The 18,618-nt window shown below is 47.5% G+C and overlaps 2 protein-coding genes across 2 annotated transcripts; one reads left to right on the top strand and one right to left on the bottom strand.

The window, feature by feature from the left end:
* The first annotated feature begins 1,977 nt into the window (after window positions 1-1,977).
* Window positions 1,978-16,252, top strand: LOC101755649 (protein NRT1/ PTR FAMILY 1.2). The gene is made up of 4 exons (XM_012848179.1): window positions 1,978-2,098; window positions 10,701-11,095; window positions 14,958-15,241; window positions 15,376-16,252. The coding sequence occupies exons 1-4, from the start codon at window positions 1,978-1,980 to the stop codon at window positions 16,250-16,252; spliced, it is 1,677 nt and encodes a 558-aa protein (XP_012703633.1).
* Window positions 16,253-16,354: 102 nt separating this feature from the next.
* LOC101776715 (protein CASPARIAN STRIP INTEGRITY FACTOR 2) lies at window positions 16,355-17,349 on the bottom strand. The gene is made up of 3 exons (XM_004979154.2): window positions 17,191-17,349; window positions 17,007-17,041; window positions 16,355-16,813 (listed from the first exon to the last, which is right to left on the bottom strand). The coding sequence occupies exons 1-3, from the start codon at window positions 17,270-17,272 to the stop codon at window positions 16,685-16,687; spliced, it is 246 nt and encodes an 81-aa protein (XP_004979211.1). The 5' UTR covers window positions 17,273-17,349; the 3' UTR covers window positions 16,355-16,684.
* Between the last annotated feature and the right edge of the window lie 1,269 nt (window positions 17,350-18,618).

Below are 18,618 nucleotides of genomic sequence, written 5' to 3'. Positions count from 1 at the left end.
CGAACAGCGGGGAATGGGATCACTGATGTCTGGTTTGGCCTCACCAAGGACATCCGACCCCGGCGTTGGCTTCCGCAGTATTTTGTCTTCCGTTGTTTCGAACCTTGTAAAACTCTGATTTCAAACCAGTGTGTAATGAATTGTTAAACTAATTATGGATCTGTTGTATTCTCTAGAACCACTCACCTTTGTTTGAGCTATGCTAACTCGGTCCTGTTAAGTGGTTAAATCGGAGGAAATCCGACGGATCGTCGAGTTAACTCGATTAAGGCATGAGATTCGCGTGTTAAGCAAAGTAACCGTGCTTTAGTTGAGTTAATCTGAGGTGTTCCGCCACAGCTGGTACTAGAGCAAGTTTAGCAGGACAGAGAGCACAATGGGTCCTAAAACATGTTCTTTTGGACAAAAATTGCAAGAAAAATGTGGAAAAATCTCGTACGATCATTAAGGATGACTTTAGTACGAGAGACCTTAGGGGATTTTGGGGTTATTTTAGGTGGCTATTAATTATTGGTTATTTTGCTAACCCCCAGCACTTCGCCACGTGTGTCATACGTGTGCTGAGTTCCGCATCACGAGTATGCGAGGGTTGATAGGGAGTTCTATTCAAAGGACCCTATCATCACGGTTGTTTCACCCACGTCTATCATACGTGCGCAGGTTCTGTATGTTAATTCATGCGAAGGGTGGTATGGTTCCATTCCAACGAGCCTATCATCATGGTTGCTCGCCCACGTCTATTATACGTGTGCTGATCCCGCATATCGAGTATGCGAAAGGTTATATGGTTCCATTCAAAGGGGACCTATTTCCACGGTTGTTGTGCTGCCCATGCAGCGTCAAACGCATGGGTACCATTTATGTAGTGAACGGTAATGTTTAGGGACGCTTTCGTGAGTGCTGGCACGAAAGGTTCAGGTGGTTGTGTTCTTCTGCAGGTACACTAACCGCTTTCGCTTAGGGAAACGCTGCCAGAATTTGACTAGCTACTATAGGGAGCGATGTACTGGTTGCCTTGCCACCGGCACTGACCGCGTAAGACAAAGTTTTTGGCAGTTGTTTTGATTGAGAGGACGAGGTAGGTCGTGCATGCGTCATGAACTAAAATTTGTGAAACCACCTCCCTAAAACAACCTTGCCTTGGTAAAAGCTCTTCTTCGCTTTAAGGATTTCTAGTTGCCTTCTTAGCTTGCGCTCTGGTCAAAACTCCAAGAGCTTTTCCTGCCTGATCTGTTCTCCTTGGGGTTTCTATCTCACGCTTGTTTTGGTTCTTGGTTCTAGATGGCTGCTCCCGAACATGTGTTTCACGGCGCTGATGGCACTTCCCACTCCACGTGCCTACACTTTGAGGGTTTTCCTGCTATTTTGTGGGATACCTTGAGGTGTTTTGGGTACCAGTCACCGCCTCTGTACGTGGGATGGGAGTACCAGGAGCACAGAGTGCAGAGATGCAATGTGCAAGTGGTTGTACCTCCACCCCCTGTATAGCCCGAGTGGCCCCAGCTCGAGGTCTCAACCTATGGACACGCCATTGAGGACACCTGAGAATCGGCTGCCCTGCAGGCTCTCACCTAGTTTTGCCGGCTACACCCGCTTGAGGTCCTTTTGGACCCGATCAGTTTGTTTCCCGCCAGGGATCGGCTGGACCCGGCTTGGCTTGACCGCGTCAACAACATGGAAGTGTTGGCAACCTCCCACTCGTTGGTCACCCTCTCTACCACAACCAGGTGCATGTTAGCCTTGTACCGGCTGATTGAGCTTCAAGGCCGAGCTATGGCTGTCTTGGCTCGGATAGCCGTGGATACCCAGGAGCATTTCAATGCCGCCAAGAGAGATTTGGTGGAGCGGTCATATCAGCTCATCTAGAGAAGGATACAGATCCATGACATGCAGGCTAGGATTTCTGAGCTTGAGGAAGAAGTGATGGACATGGAGCATGACATGATTCAGCTAGCCGAAGAAAAGATGGAGGCTGAGATGGAGCTCGCAGTAGTTAATGCCCACTTGGACGAGCACCACGCCGAGCTCAATGCCATCCATGCCCTTGAAATGCAGCTGGACGAGCAAGAGGATCCTATGAAGGTAGTGGGAGTGCCCAGTATGGACATCGAAGATGGCGACGCCCCTTCTCTGACGCATAGTGTTCACTCAGTAGGCAACCTAGATAACTTTTAGGTTGAAGATTGTAGGAAGCTAATCTTTTGTTGTACTCCTCGACAACATAAATTTTGGATAGTGATGTAATAGGTTAGCCTTGAGTTGAGTGTTCCTCCTGTGCTATGAGAACAACAATGATATGATCTTGGTGAAAGCAGTTCTTGTTTTCCCCCTCACTTTTGACCCTTTGTGACACGCCTTGGATGCCAAGTTGTGTGAGTTTTTGTACCGTGACCGCACACAGGTTTCCGTCCTGCGGGTCTGTCCAAAATATGGCCGACCTCGAGTCGCAAGGTCGGATGCACCCAACCCCTCGCGGCAGGTCTCCGCCTCGCCCGACCCCTTGTTGCACGGTTTCGTTTCTCCGACCCGAGCACCTAAGGTCGAATGTAGTGGAACCCATGGGATACAGTTTTGGCTCGCCCGAGGTTGTGTACAGGACCGAGCTAGTTGCTAACTAGGATGTCAAGAAGAAGTGTACATCCCCTTAGTGAGAAATGTTGTTGTGTTGCACTATCGGAAAGAGTCGTTTTTAAGGACTTAACATATACGTTCCCGCATGAGTGGAATACTTCTAAGATTATGGAATTAATGGAACGTTGACTCTTGCAGATGGCGCACCGCACCTGATCCGGCTCTGTGCCCAATGGCAGCGAGTAGAGGCAGGACCTTCCCCCACCTCCGCCCCCACCTTCGCCGGAAGCCATCTTGGCAGCTCAAACTGAGCTGCTAAGGAACATTGTCCAAGGGCAATAGCAGCAGCCCCATGGAAGGAGGGGTCATCAGCAACTTCTGGTTGCTCGTTATGAAGACTTTTTGAGCATGCAGCCCCCGACCTTCCACAAGACTGAGGACCCTCTCGACGCCGATGCATGGGTTCGTACGATCGAATCCAAATTCGATCTCCTCACCGCCCCGTGCCCCGACCAGAACAAGGCCCGGTTTGCGGCTCAACAACTACGTGATTCCACCTAGCTTTGGTGGGACCACTACCGTGCCATGTTGCTGGCCGACCATGCTGTCAGTTGGAATGAGTTTAAAACCGCTTTCAGAGGGCACCATATTCCAGAAGGTCTTCTGGAGCGTAAACTCAATGAGTTCCTGGCCCTTACCCAGGGAAGCCGTGACGTTCTACACTACGCACAAGCCTTCAACAACCTGTGCCGCTACGCAGGCTATCACGCGGATACCAACGAGAAGAAGAGGGATAGGTTCCGTAGAGGGTTGAGCCTGGAGCTCAAGGAGAGGTTGAATCCTATCAAGGTGGATACCTATAATGAGTTGGTGAATCTGGCCATCTCCCAAGAAGACTGCATGCAGGCCCTCAAGGCTGACTAGAAGCGGAAGGCCTTAGTGGCATTACCAAGCCCGCCCGCTTGAAGATTCAGAATGGTTCCCCGTTAGGTACCCCACAGGCCACAACAATCGGGACGATGGATTGCTCACCCTCCACCACCAGCGGCACCTTGTTTCCCCGGTTTCCAACCGCAGGCGCCCCAGCCGACCTTACCGCCGCCGCGCCCTATGAATGGTAACCGCTGTTTCACCTGCGGCAATGAAGGGCACTTTGCCAAGGACTGCCCCAGAAACAAGAATTAGCGGCCTGGCCGAAACCCCACGGCCAACAGGGGAAGAAGGCCCAAGGTGCAGGTTCGCCAGGGTCGGCTCAACTACACCAGCCTGACCGAGCTCCCCGAAGGTGCGCCAGTAATGATGGGTACCTTCCTTGTCCATAATCAACCTGTTGTTGTTTTGTTTGACTCGGGAGCATCCCATAGCTTCATCGGGGGAAAGCCTGGTGAGAGATGTAAGCTGAGCGTTGGTCGCACTAAAGGGTCATATGTGATCTCCACCCCGGGAGGGAAAATAGCTTCAGACAAGATAGTTAACCTTGTGCCTATCCAGTTAGGCCAGACTCTTTTTAGGGAGAATCTCATCATCCTTGACCTAGAAGGAATAGATATCATCTTGGGAATGGATTGGATGACCCGACACCAGGTGGTTCTAGATGTAGCCGCCCGAGCTCTCCACATCAACTCACCCCTGCATGGCAACTCTACCCTATGCTTGACCCACCCTAAATACGCAACTCCTTGTGCATACCCTATAATAGAAGCCTGGATAAAAGACCTCCCTGTGGTCCGTGAGTACCCAGATGTGTTTCCAGATGACTTGCCCGGCATGCCGCCAGATAGAGATATCGAGTTCGCCATTGAACTGCAGCCAGGCACCGCCCCGATATCAAAGAGACCCTATCGGATGACACCCACCGAACTGGTCGAGTTGAAAACCCAACTACATGATCTATTGGAGAAAGGCTTTATCCGACCCAGTACTTCACCCTGGGGTTGCCCAGCCCTGTTTGTGAAAAAGAAGGATGGAAGTCTACGCATGTGTGTGGACTACCGACCCCTCAATGCGGTGACTATCAAGAACAAGTATCCACTTCCCCGCATTGATGTTCTGTTTGACCAATTAGCTGGAGCCAAAGTGTTCTCCAAGATTGATCTTCGTTCCGGATACCACCAAATCAAGATCAGACCCTGTGACATTCCCAAAACTGCTTTTTCCACAAGATATATGGACTCTATGAGTACTTGGTTATGTCTTTTGGACTCACCAATGCACCCGCTTATTTCATGTATCTCATGAATTCGGCGTTCATGCCCGAGCTGGACAAGTTCGTGGTGGTGTTCATTGATGATATTCTGGTGTACTCGAAGAGCGAAGAAGAATATGTCGAACATCTTCATGTGGTTCTTCAACGGTTGAGAGATCATCAGCTTTATGCCAAGTTCTCCAAGTGTGGATTCTGGTTAGAGAGTGTCAAGTTCTTGGGACACACCATCTCTCGGAATGGTATAGCAGTTGACCCCAACAAGGTATAGGAGGTCATGGACTTGAAGCCACCCACTTCAGTTCACCAGATCCGAAGTTTTCTTGGACTAGCAGGCTACTATCAGTGTTTCATCCTGGATTTCTCCAAGATAGCTAAGCCGATGACTGAGCTGCTGAAGAAGGAGGTCAAATTTGTGTGGGGTAACAAGTGCGAAGAAGCCTTCCACAGCTTGAACACTTGCTGACTTCAGCCCCGGTTTTAGCTCAACCCGACCCTTCCAGGCCGTTTGACGTATACTGCGACGCCTCTAGCACTGGACTTGGGTGTGTTCTTATGCAAGACAACTGCGTCATTGCCTATGCCTCGTGGGTGTTGCGACCGCATGAGCTGAACTATCCGACCCATGATCTTGAGTTGGCAGTAGTGATTCATGCCTTGAAGATATGGAGACACTATCTGATGGGCACCCACTGCAGCATCTACACCGATCACAAGAGCCTCGAGTACATCTTCACTCAAGCCGACCTCAACATGCGTCAAAGAAGATGGTTGGAGTTGATAAATGATTATGATCTAGTTCCATTATCACCCTGGCAAAACCAACGTGGTAGCCGATGCTCTTAGCTGCAAGGTGTTGGGATACGAGGTAGGCTACACTAGCGCAAATCAAAATTTCTACCGCGTAAAACCAGGAAGAACTGTCGTATAAGGATCACGGGATTACCACTCGACGCACTACTGGTGCGGAAGATGTAGATTTGCGTTGATGCAGTGAAGACAATCAACGTAGTCGTACGTAGTCGATCAACGTAGTCGTACGTAGTCGATCATGTCAACGTCCAGCAGCTCCTCAGCAGCTCGTCCACGTGCAGCAAGAACGCCCTCGTGCCGCGGCTCGTCGTCGGCTCGTCGTGGTTCGTCGGCGGCTCATCGTGGCTCGTCGGCGGCTCGTCCAAGTGCTGCAGGCGCAACACCTCCAAGGTATCCACATGTGCAGGGAGGAAGCATCGCAAGCCGGATTGCTAGATCCGCGAGTTGCAACAGACGAGGGCATGGGAGGCGCAGCAGATGTGTTTCGCCAAAAGGTGTAAACCCTAGGGCGCCCCCACCCCTCTATTTATAGAGGTTCCTGACGGGCCTCTGGGTCCGAGGCCCATTAGTAGTTCTAAACCTAATCCAACTCGAATCAGATCCGAATTGGGCTTCCAGCCCCTTAAGTGTGCGACCCTATGGGTTCGGATACGTATAGACATGGCCCGAGTACTCCTACTCGGCCCAATAGTCGGTAGCGGCCTCTAGCAAGACGTGCCAACTCCTATACGCACACGAAGATCATATCAGACGAACCATCACAACATAATATACATGCTATTCCCTTTGCCTCACGATATTTGGTCTAGCTTCAAGCCGACCGCTCTTTCTTGATCCTGTGATTCGGAATCCCTTTGTAGGTTAAGTCTTAACCGTACGTAGCATGGCCATGCATTTTTGGATCCGATCACTTGAGGGGCCCAGAGATATCACTCTCAATTAGAGAGGGGCAAATCCCATCTTGATTGACCATGTCTCATAGCATGCTTCTTGACAAACCCGAAAGCTACCTTTATAACTACCCTGTTACGGCGTAGCGTTTGATAGCCCCTAAGTATGTCGATCCACATCTTGAATACATGCGACAATCTCAGGTCTAAGGACAAAGCGTATATGTTGTTTAAAGAGAGAACTACTTCTCGTGTTGGGTCAGTCCTAGCACATGTCTCCACATGTGTCCACATTATTAGTTCAACATCTCCATGTCCATGACTTGTGAAACATAGTCATCAACTAATACATGTGCTAGTCTAATATTCATGTGTGTCCTCACATGAACTCCGACTAGGGACAACTTTAGAATAACCATACAAGTAAAGAGTTTCACATACAATTCTCATAATTGCAAATCAATTCAAGTAGCCTTTAATGGATATTCAATGAACACAATATACAAATCATGGATACAAATGGAATATCATCATCTCTATGATTGCCTCTAAGGCATACCTCCAACACAAGGCCCATTGCAATTGCTTGTTGGCAACCAACTTCATAGAGACCCTATGTAAGGAGCTGGAAAAGCTCAGTTTGGAAATTGTTTCCCATGGAACCCTCGGCCATATATCCCTTGAGTCTGTTTTGGAAGACCAAATTGGGTCAGCACAGTTAGAGGATGAGGAAATAAGGCGAATCAAAAGGAAGATTTCATGTAAGGATGAAGGGTACAAGCAATTCCGATAGGATGAGAATGGGAGAGTGTACTATGGAAACCGACTAGTTGTACCGTCCAACCTCAATCTTAAGAAGCAAATCCTAGATGAAGCTCATCTCTCCAAGTTCTCAATCCATCCTGGCAGTAATAAGATGTATCATGATCTCCGTCAAACTTTCTGGTGGAGTGGAATGAAGCCAGAAATTGCACGCTACGTATCGGAATGTGACACTTGCCAACGTGTCAAGGCTAGCCATTTGAAGGTAGCAGGTACTCTGCAACCACTACCTATTCCCTCTTGGAAATGGGAAGACATCAGCATGGACTTCATTGTTGGACTGCCCCCTACATCGCAACGACATGACTCCATTTGGGTTATTGTGGATCGCCTTACCAAGTCTGTCCACTTTCTTCCTGTTCACACCACCTACCCGGCCAAGAAATATGCAGAGTTGTATCTTAACCGAATTGTTTCTCTGCACGATGTGCCTAGGACGATCATATCCGATCAAGGAGTTCAGTTTGTAGCGCGTTTCTGAGAACAGCTACAACCATCACTTGGCACCAAACTCATTCGTAGCTCTACCTATCATCCTCAAACCGATGGTCAGACCAAAAGAGTAAATCAGATCCTTCAAGATATGTTAAGAGCTTGCGTCATCCATTATGACAAGAATTGGGATAAGTGCTTACCCTTGGCAGAGTTTTCCTATAACAATAGCTACCAGATCAGCTTGAACATGGCACCGTTTGAAGCCCTATATGGTCGGAGATTTAGTAGTAGAAGCAGAAGAGTAAGTGAAGATAATTCAAGCAAATCTCAAGGCAGCCCAATCTCAACAAAAGAGTTACTCCGACAGGAGAAGGAGACCTCTCTGGTTAAATATTGGTGATCACGTGTATCTTCGAATCTCCCCGACCAAAAGAGTGCAACGGTTTGGAGTAAAAGGAAAATTGGCTCCCCGTTACATTGGTCCTTATGAGATTGTGGAAATTTGTGGACCCGTTGCTTACCAAATCCAACTACCAGAACAGCTTTCGGCCATTCATGATGTTTTCCATGTATCCCAACTGAAGAAGTGTTTCCAAGTCGCAACTGAGGTCTTGGAATAGGAGCAACATCAAATCGAGTCCAACCTGACTTACAAGGTTCCTCCGCGCTATGCCAGAGCTTTCTTGTTGTCCACAAGAAGCACCGCCACCACCGGAGCATCGTTGAACATTGCCGCCATCCAAGCCTTAGCGCTTTAGTCTTTCCACCCAAGTCTGTTCCTGCCCGACCCCAAAACTTCACCAATAGACCTTAAGGTAAGCTGCCGACCCCTTCCCGGTTCGCCCGACCCCTTTTTCCATCCCGCCTGACCCTGTCTGTTTCGCCAACCCTTATCCACCTCACCCGAGGGCTCGGCTGTATCTTTTCCTTGACCCGAGGGTATCTGTGTAAAATATCGAGGACTTCTCTGCGTTAAGTCTGAGGACCCCGGTACAGTTATTCCTTAAGTTTAAAAGTCAGATCATAAGTTTATCCCCATTCGACCCTTTTATCCTGTTCTTCCCACCTTTCCTGTAGCTTTGCTACAAGTGTCTGAGCTAAAGCTTGCAAGTGTTGTTGAAATAACTGTCTAAGAGCTAACTCCTACATTTGCATTCGTGTAGAGTTACATCTCGCCGACGGCACCTATGAGCTACATCCGGCGCCTGAAGACGGAGCAGTAGCTGAGTCGCCGATCACAGAAGCCGAAGCAGAACCCGCTGAGGACAAGTTCACCTCCACCCCGCTTGAAGGCAAGCCCCGGAGCATGAACCCAATTTTCTAAACTTGCACATGCCTTCCTTCTTAGGTATGTGCATTTACGTATAGGAGTTTCTTGCAACCATAGATGCATGACTTAGTTTCTTTGATCTGAACACTAGTCTGTTGGGTCGAGTAGCTGCAATGCTTAATAGGACTCGGTAAAAGTCAAGAGATTTCCTATCACTCGCAAGTTATAGGAGTTGTTTGTTCTTTTCTGGTTACAACTATAAGGACGATGGATGGGGCAGGGTTTTTGTGAACTTTTTGGTGGTCGACTGATCGCCCCGTATATTTATTGAATCTGTTAAGGCCCGACAGTGGTGATGTTTGTGATCAAGTGTTTGAAAGTACTAATCTCATACCTATTATGGGATAGGGAAGCCTAGTACCTGATTGAACCTGGACGTGAGCAGTCGATCCACTGTCTCTGGAACGAAGTTCCCCTGCGGCCGCATGTGGTGGCAAGTGTGATCACGGAATGACAGAGGTCGGGTCTGTGGAACATTGCATTAAGGGAAGTGGGCCCGACACGGGTTAGGGAATTGAGGGGGAAGGCTGACACAGGAAGCGATCCTCGGTGGTGCGCGGATGTCGTGAGGTTAGGTTCGCCATGCATGGTTAAAGAACTCGAATCGATTTGTCTGCCTCTCACAGTTTGAGACTGCTTGATCGCTATGCTACACTGAGTAAAGAAGGAGTCTGATGATGACATGGTCTTGATGTTGAGCTTATATACATAATGTTGGATCTATGCTTGCTTAGTGTAAGCTGCCAATGTAGACTGGTTAATGAACTTAGAATCTGAGCTAAAACATTGAAAGTAAGGACCTAACATAGTTGCTTTCGGCAAACAAAACCCCTCAGCCAAAGAGCCTTGCATGTCTAGAAGTGGTGGAGTACTTCTTCCCACCGATCGGTTAAGTCTTGTTGAGCTTAGAAGCTCAGCCTTGTTTGTGGCATCTCTTTTTAGGTGAAGTTGAAACTTCCGAGATTGCTGTAGTTGGCACTTGGCCGCCCCAGCTTCCTCCTGGGTGGACGGTCGAGTGGGATCCTTCCTCGGACGGCGGGGAATGGGATCATTGATGTCCGGTTTGGCCTCACCAAGAACATCCGACCCCGGCGTTAGCTTCCGCAGTATTTTGTCTTCCGTTGTTTCGAACCTTGTAAAACTCTGATTTCAAACCAGTGTGTAATGAATTGTAAAACTAATTATGGATCTGTTGTATTCTCTGGAACCACTCGCCTTCGTGTGAGCTATGCTAACTCGGTCCTGTTAAGTGGTTAAATCGGAGGAAATCCGACGGATCGTCGAGTTAACTCGATTAAGGAATGAGATTCGCGTGTTAAGCGAAGTAACCGTGCTTTAGTTGAGTTAATCGGAGGTGTTCTGCCACACCTACGTGCCAAAGGTGACCGGCAAAATGGCTCGGCTAATCAGGTAGAACCCCTTGCCGGGGATGATGCCGTAGAAGGGTTCTTCATAGGGTTGGAGCTGCTCAAAGTTGAAGTCCATGCACTTCATGGTCTCGGTGAAGATTATGTTGAGGCCGCTACCACCGTCGATCAGCACCTTCGGGAGTAGGGCCCGGTCTATGCTCAGGCAAACCACTAGTGGGTAGGATCTAGGATCTGGGATGTGTATCCAATTATCTTCCTTGGAGAAGGTTATGGGCTGATCAGACCAGTGCAGATACTAGATTGGCCGTATGGAGACAAAGTGCACCTCTCGCTCGTGCAGTTTCTTCTTGCAGTTGCTGTAGTAGGTGTTGGGGACACCCACGATGATGTTGAATTGCTGTTCCGATCATTGGAACTCTTCATTCTAGTCGATGCTGGGCTGGTGGGCATCTGGGTTGGGTTGGTCGGGGTGCTTCTCTCGGTGTTGGTCATCACGGTTGTCACGTTCGTCACGCTGGCTGTTGTCACGGTCATCGCGGTGGTGGTCGTCACGATCGTCGCGGCAGCAGTTATCGCGGTGGTGGTCATCACAGTCGTCGCGGCGGCGGTCCTCGCGATAGAGGTCGTCACGACCATGGTCATCGTGGTTGTCATGGCAGCGGTAGTCGCGCCTGTTGTCGTCACAATGGTAGTCATTGCGGCAGCGTCGCTTGTACTCCACCGGGGTGCCGAGCTCTTTCTTGAGGATTGTGCAGTCCCAAAGATTATGGCATGCGTCCTTGCGGAAGGGGCACGGAGCACTGAGGGTTTCATCAAACTCTTCCCAGAGGAAGGAGGTCGGCCTAGCGGGATCGCATTGAGCAGTGAGGATCTCGAGGGCCCTTTTTCAAAGTTGGACTCCAAACGTGCTTGATTTTCATCATGGATCGGCTGATCGTAGTCGTCACTCGGGCGATGCTTGATGCCCTAGAATTGTACTTTTGTTGCCTCCTTTTCTCAAGCAATACAAACCATCAAAATACAGGACATAGGGTATTACTCTCCAAAGGCCTGAACCTGTCTAAACTCTCGTGTTCTCATGATCACCTTCGAGTTCTTGGTCTCACGATCCCCTCTGCTTACAAATTAACCACTTGGGTAATCCCCTGGTGGACTGCTGGGCTACTAAATCCGATAGAACGAACAAAATTTTGCTCCACTATATAGTGCATCAAATTTTATGCCCCTTTCCAACAAGTAGTCATTCTCCTGATACAGACTCTAGACGAGTGAGTTATGCCCCTTTTAATGCGGCACTGTGTTCTATCCTGAGCTGATTAATGAACGCACAACATTGAAATATTTTATCGTAACTCCTTCAACAGATCTCCAAACTTGACAATTCTTGATGCTTTGGAAAGAAGACTTGATGGAGCTTCTAAATATCTAATTTTCTTATATTGTACATCTCTAATCATGGGCATAAAGTTGATCACAACAGCAATGTTTAACCTGAGATGTTGATGATCCAACATGCTCCACTTCTAGCACATCTTTTACCTTGTATACAGACTGAATAACTGAATCATTTGCTGCTGATGCCCAAGCATTATTATTACCAACCTTCTTGAACAAAGCATTAGCCTAAGTAGGAGTGAGGTCAACAATGGAACCTCTGATGTATGCATTGATGATTGCACGTGAAGCTAGTGTCAACCCGCCGTAGAACTTCACAACTAGGTCCTGTATTGGATATTTATGATGTTGATAGGGTAGTCGTTGAAGTGCTCGAACACCTCATAGATTGTCTCTGTAGTGTACTGGTCGAAGCTTGATATCCGATTGCGAAGAATTTGTGTGTTCCCTAGTGAGTAGTACTTGGCGAGAACCATAGTATCCAATTTGCTTGATGTCATCTTCTATAATCCATCGTGAATCGCTTTTAACATTTCCATGTGTAGAATGTCGCCTACTTGTATCTTCATTTGTCAATGCTCAAGAGGTTTTGTTTTTATTCAAAGCTTCTGAATTTGATCATGTACGACTAATGAAAGCATTGCCCAAGCTCCTCTTCATTGTCGTCATCTCTATCTCCTTCGTCTTGTTCTCATCGCTTTGCTCCTGCCCCTTCTTCATGGATTTTCCCCTACATACAGAATAGAACATATACCGAAATGTAGCTCTATTGAAAACTTATGAAATTAACTTTCCAACTAGTGGTCATTCACCTAAAATGGAGTTCAAATGAGAGAGTTATGCCCATTTTATTTCAGCACTGTGTGCTATCTAGATTTGATTTTAGAACGCGAGACGTTCGATGATTTCGAAATAACTGCTTGTAGGAATCTCCGATTGCCTTGCTTCATGATTCGTTGGAATGTAGACTTCACAGGACTTCTTAATATCAAAAAATATTCTGTTATTTTCTTCTGAGGTCTTGCAAAATCTTGATGACAACTGTAGCTTCTTGTAAATTGGTCTAGAGATGTTGATGATCTTAATCTTGTGGTCTTTGGGGCATTATGTCACGCACCTATTTTTTTTCTAACATCTGTCATGAGAATTAAAATGGAGGCTCAAAAGAAAACCTCCAATTACTGATAGTAAGATCAGATATCATAAGATTTTACTCTATTTTTTAATGTAAAAACCAGCGGCAGAATTATCAAAGGTATGAAGTTAATGTAATGATCTCAGAGATATTGTTTCTGCTTATCTCCAATTTTAAGATCTTTACATTCCATGTTTTCCGGTACAGTTATCACTCAATTCAATAGCTTGAAAGGCAAGCAGCGTGCAGCCCAGAGAGCTGCAAGGACAAATGGCACCTCTATTAATACATGTCCTCGCCTCCCAAAAGAGAGTATGCAGGGCAAGATAGTGTCAAAACCTGTATAGCACATTTCTTCCGGCGTGGTGGTGCTTCTGGTTGTACAGAGTTTTCGAGACGATGGAAGGCGTTCATGAGGAACAGCACCAAGCACATGTCCTGGGGAAGAAAGGTCTGCGACTGATTCCAGTAATCATTGGTAATGTCCTTGGACATAGATTTTTTACCTTGACAGATCAATCTTATGAGACGCTTATCAAGGCCATGGTTAGCTTGTTGTATCTCCTTAACAATGTCTATCCTATAATTTTTTTGTGCGCTTACAGTTCAACATGCATCGATCATTGGGGAAATCTGTAAGGAAACATTCTGTTTTTCCCCTCATAAATAATGTATCCAAAATGGTTATTACGGGGACTTACTTTTGCAGTTCCTCCAATAATCTCTTCCAATCCAACTACCGTATAATTAGCTATAATTAGCTAATGGTCATGTCTCAATATCTTTTTTATAGTTATTGGGAGAGTTGCTTTTACAGTTCTCAATAATCCCATTCCAATCCAACTACCATATTACCATATTGGGAGAGTAACAACTCATTCTTTATTTAGAGTGAGTTGGGGTGGCCGATCATTGGTTTATCCCAATAATTATTGGGAAAAGAAAGGGGTAAAGGGGATCTGCTATAGCATTATTTTTTCATCAACACTCCCAATATGGTAGTTGGATTGGGGAATGGGGATCTGCTAGAGGAGTTTTGGGTGAGTTGGGGTATATCATTGGTTCATCCAAATAATTATTGGGAAAAGATTTTTACACAAATTCTTCTAATATAGTAGTTGGATTCGGGGAATAGGGATCCTGCAGCGGAGATGCTCTAAGTATGCGACAAAAGTGGTTTACATTCACTCCATATTCTAGATTAGACAATAAATCATATTGTATAATATTTTGAATCTACTATGCCTCCCTTAAAAAACATGGGAGGGTCAGCAATTTCTTCCAAACTGTTGTAGAGACAAAAAAGAAGAAGAAAGAAGCAATGTTGCTAATAGAACTTTCCCATTTGTTTTCAGCAAACGAAGTATCTGAACGGATTGTGAGCGCATCTGTTGGCGCAAATCTTATGATTTACCTCACAACAAAGTATCACCTCGGCGCTGCAAGCAGTGCCATCATCATCTTCGTGTACATAGCGGCCGCAAATTTCTTGCCAGTCTGCGGAGCCATTGTGTCCGACGCACTGTTGGGTCGCTGCCTCATGGTTACAGTCACACTTTTCTCCTGCACAATTGTAAGAGCACCGAACAATCCCTTTGGCCCTTGTACAACTGAAGAGCATCATTTTTTTTAACTGAATATTATTTATATAAAAAGGTATTGATTACTGTTACAAGACTGCAAACTCGCATCTATTTGATTATTCCTTTCGTGTTCCGCACAGGGGACTACCCTTTTGTGTTTGACATCAGTGATTCCACGCTTGACACCACCGGATTGCACCACTCCAAACCAAGGCTGCACTTCATCTACTCCACTTCAGCTATTTGTGCTGTGTGCCTCCCTTGGTTTCATGGCGCTTGGAGCAAGTGGCGTCCGCCCCTGCTGCCTGGCCTTTGCCGAGGATCAGATTGCGCATTGGGACACGGCAAGGAAGGACCGTGCTCTCCGGGTCTTGTTCAGCTGGTACTACGTATCCGTGGGTTTCTCGCAGATCGTGGCCGTGACTGTGCTTGTGTACTTCCAAGATAAGATGGGCTGGAAGGTTGGCTTCATGGTTCCGGCAGCCATCATGACGTCTGTCACGCTCCTTAACCTAGCAGTGTCACCATTCTACGTGAAGGTGAAGCCTCAGACGAGCATGTGGGCTGGCTTACTGAAAGTGGCTCTCGCGGCTGTGAACAACCGTGACCTTGAGCTGCCAGAGGCAAATCATCATGGTGTCCAGTTCCACAGCTTACCAGGTTCAACACAGGTGGTCCCATCAGAAAAAATGAGGTGATTGCTACTTATGGCTCTGTTTCTACTATTAAGATAGCTAGGGTGCATCTAAACAAAACCCCATAGTTTCACTTCACACTTTTGGTTAGCATTTTAACTTAGTTCTACCCCGTACAAATAAACTCATTCAGGTTTCTGAACAAAGCTTGCTTGGTGAGGACCCGAGCAGGCAGCAGCACAAACAATGAAGGATCTGACAGCACGTGCCCACGGTGCACCTGCACAGTGGAGCAAGTAGAGAACCTCAAGTCTGCTCTGAGCGTCATGCCCATGTGGTCAGCCATGGTGATGTCCTTCCTGTTGCAGAGCTCCTCGTTCGGGGTACTGCAAGCAGCAACCACGGACCGTCGTATCGGCACGACGAGGTTCCAGATACCCGCAGGCTCCATATCAATATTCGAAATCACGACCTTCACCGTGTGGTCAGGCTGCTACGACTCCTACGTACTCCCTCTGCTCAGGAGGGTCACGGGGCGGCAACGCGTGCTCACGCTAAAGCAGCGCATGGGCATTGGTTTGTTCCTGGCCGTCGTGTCCATGGCAGTGGCATCGGCAGTAGAGGCTCGAAGGAGGGAGGCGGCAACGAGGCAAGGGGCCCTGCGGATGTCAGCCCTGTGGCTGGCGCCCCAGTACGTGCTCATGGGGCTCGCGGGCGCGTTCGGCGCCATCGCGCAGATCGAGTTCTACTACGCGGTGCTTCCGAAGTCTATGGGCAGCTTCGTGCTGGCGCTGCTCTTCTTCGGGGGTGGTGTCGCGAGCATCATGGGAACGGTGATCATTAAGCTCGTGAACGTGGTCACCGGCGGGGGCGGGGCGGTCCCGTGGATCTCCGACGACCTGGACCGGGGTCGCTACGACTGCTACTACCGGTTGCTCGCAGTTCTTGGCGCCATCGACTTCGTCTACTTCGTCGTTTGCGCTTACGTTTTCAATGAGACGGCGCAGAACATGTCACTGGAAGTTGATGCTGACGATGAAGCGGAAGAGGCGGTAGAGAGTACAGGCTAGCTCAGGGCTCAGGCAAGTGCTTGTTCCATGTTGGACTGTTGGTATGGCGGGCTGCAATAAAAGCACTTGATATATGTTGTTTGCTGTGACCAATCGGATTCATATTCGAAATAAAGGGCCCGGTCTACATAATAACCTGCTGTTCTCAATCAGAAACACCCAAATTCTGCCTTGGGAAGTTGGGATCAAAGATCCAACACAAGAACACGTCACCAAACCGAAGCACACTGCCACTGTCTAAACTCTAGTACATATATTCAGTAGAGGCACCGAGGCCACCAATATTACACAAGTTACCTATATACTAGTACACGACTACTTCTATGATCCATCACTCCACAGTCCACATATGTCATCTATCTATATAATATATGTTGCTAATAAGTTTAACCTCGCTCAGTACGGAGTACACAGAAGCAAAGTAGCAGTCAGTCAGTTGGGTATAAGCTTGAAACGAGGCTTGGCAAACGCCGGAGTCGGATCGTAGCGTCCGTAGTCGTTTGTCTTAACCATGTCGCCTGAGGCTGTTGCTCCCTTTTCAGATGCAGCGGCGGGATGCACCTGAATTAAACCACACATGTAATGGATGTTGGTAATCTTTTCCAAATAAACATCCTCTTGCGTTAGTAGAGCCGTTCTCAAACTTACTAATATGAATTTGTAAATCCAGAAAAACTATCCTTTTTAGCTCTAAACAAATTCTCAACAGAACTTTGCTAGTCTTTGACCCATCAATTTTCTATTCAGTACATACCTTGTGAACATTTTCTTTCGCTAGCTCCCTTCCTCCTGCAAAAACCAACATGGAAGGAAGGTTAATAAACCAATTCCTGAATATTCACCTCTTCCTCTTTATGCAGTACAAATGAAAATTACAGAAAGTTGAAGATATTTCATAGAAAGTCAGGGAAAAAGCATGGTGCGACAGGGAAACCAACCTTCGGTGCATACCGAAAGCGCTGACACAACAATGAGCAGAAAAACAAGCACCGAAGCTCTGCATACTATCTTCGAAGTCATCTTCTTGAACGCTGCATAGAAACAGTGTACGTTCAGGTTTATATAGCTGAAGAGCAGTGCCCCAATGTCCAACCTTAGGATGATTGGTGCTCCCAAATTCTTGATATAATACCGAAAAGCAAAAGGTACCGTGGAGATAATGGGCACTTTGCCTCCATGGTTTCTGAGTGTGCAGTCAAGTGCTAGTGGGGTGCTAATATGCTACTCCCTCAAGGCAAGAAAAAGGAAGAATCCATTAGTGGAGCGCCTGATTGCTCCGGTTCTTTAAGCTTGTGTGCTCAGCTCCTTGTCTACCGTTGGAGCAAGGGACAAGGGGAACCACTGGAGCCATCAGGCAAGCACCATAGAAAAGGAGAGTGCAAAAACAAAATGCACTGTGGCTTCCGAGTCATTAAGCAGAACTAGTGATTGCACTTGATTATGTTCGTGTGTCAGAAAGGATGGGTTGAGCATCATGCGCTAGCTAGTTTGTGCCAAATTTCCGTAGTTTAATATTGCACCCCTTATAAACAATAGAAGTTAATATGCCTGTTGAATCACTGTTAGAGAATTGGCCTTTAGTCCTAGTTGGTAAGGTGCAAATCTCCCGAATATCCATCCGGGATAAACCAATTGGTACAAAGGGGGGTCCTTTTGTCCCGGGTCACTCAACCGGGACAAAAGACCCCCCTTTTATCCCGGTTGGTATTACCAACCGGGATAAAACGGGTCACCATGCCAAGCGCCGCAAAAAAAAAGAATGCTCCCAGGAGCCCCTCCCCCCAAGACACGCGACGTCGCAAGCCACAAGTCACGCGATTTTTCACACGAAATATGTGCGTGCGCGCTGCATGGGATTCGAACCCACAACCTCCAGCCTCGCGTGTAGCTTTCTTGCCATCCCACCTACACAGCACATATGACTATATATGGGATGCAATCCTTTTGTATTAACTCGTGGGGGATCATTTTATCCCAGTTGGAAACACCAACCGGGATAAAAGACCCCCTTTTATCCCGGTTGGTATTACAAACCGGGATAAAAGGGTTCGAGGGATTTAGTCCAATTTCAGCCACCCCGTTGGGACCCTTTTATCCCGGTTTGTAATACCAACCGGGATAAAAGGGGGTCTTTTATCCCGGTTGGTGTTTCCAACTGGGATAAAATGATCCCCCACGAGTTAATACAAAAGGATTGCATCCCATATATAGTCATATGTGCTGTGTAGGTGGGATGGCAAGAAAGCTACACGCGAGGCTGGAGGTTGTGGGTTCGAATCCCATGCAGCGCGCACGCACATATTCGTGTGAAAATCGCGTGACTTGTGGCTTGCGACGTCGCGTGTCTGGGGGGGAGGGGCTCCTGG

The sequence above is a fragment of the Setaria italica genome, chromosome VIII (assembly GCF_000263155.2).
Source record: "Setaria italica strain Yugu1 chromosome VIII, Setaria_italica_v2.0, whole genome shotgun sequence".
NCBI classification, from domain to species: Eukaryota; Viridiplantae; Streptophyta; class Magnoliopsida; order Poales; family Poaceae; genus Setaria; species Setaria italica.
Note: the sequence above shows the minus strand (reverse complement) of the source record. Positions and strands in the feature narration are given on the sequence as shown.

Bases quoted from the DNA above. Each gene is read 5' to 3' on its own strand.
- LOC101755649 (XM_012848179.1), top strand. From the start codon at position 1,978: ATGGAGCTCGCAGTAGTTAATGCCCACTTGGACGAGCACCACGCCGAG. The intron at 2,099-10,700 runs GTATGGACATCG...TCCTTGGAGAAG, and splicing joins GAAGGTAGTGGGAGTGCCCA to GTTATGGGCTGATCAGACCA. The intron at 15,242-15,375 runs GTGATTGCTACT...AAACTCATTCAG, and splicing joins GTCCCATCAGAAAAAATGAG to GTTTCTGAACAAAGCTTGCT.
- LOC101776715 (XM_004979154.2), bottom strand. From the start codon at position 17,272: ATGACTTCGAAGATAGTATGCAGAGCTTCGGTGCTTGTTTTTCTGCTC. The intron at 17,042-17,190 runs GTTGGTTTCCCT...TGGTTTTTGCAG, and splicing joins GCTTTCGGTATGCACCGAAG to GAGGAAGGGAGCTAGCGAAA. The intron at 16,814-17,006 runs GTATGTACTGAA...GGTTTAATTCAG, and splicing joins CGAAAGAAAATGTTCACAAG to GTGCATCCCGCCGCTGCATC.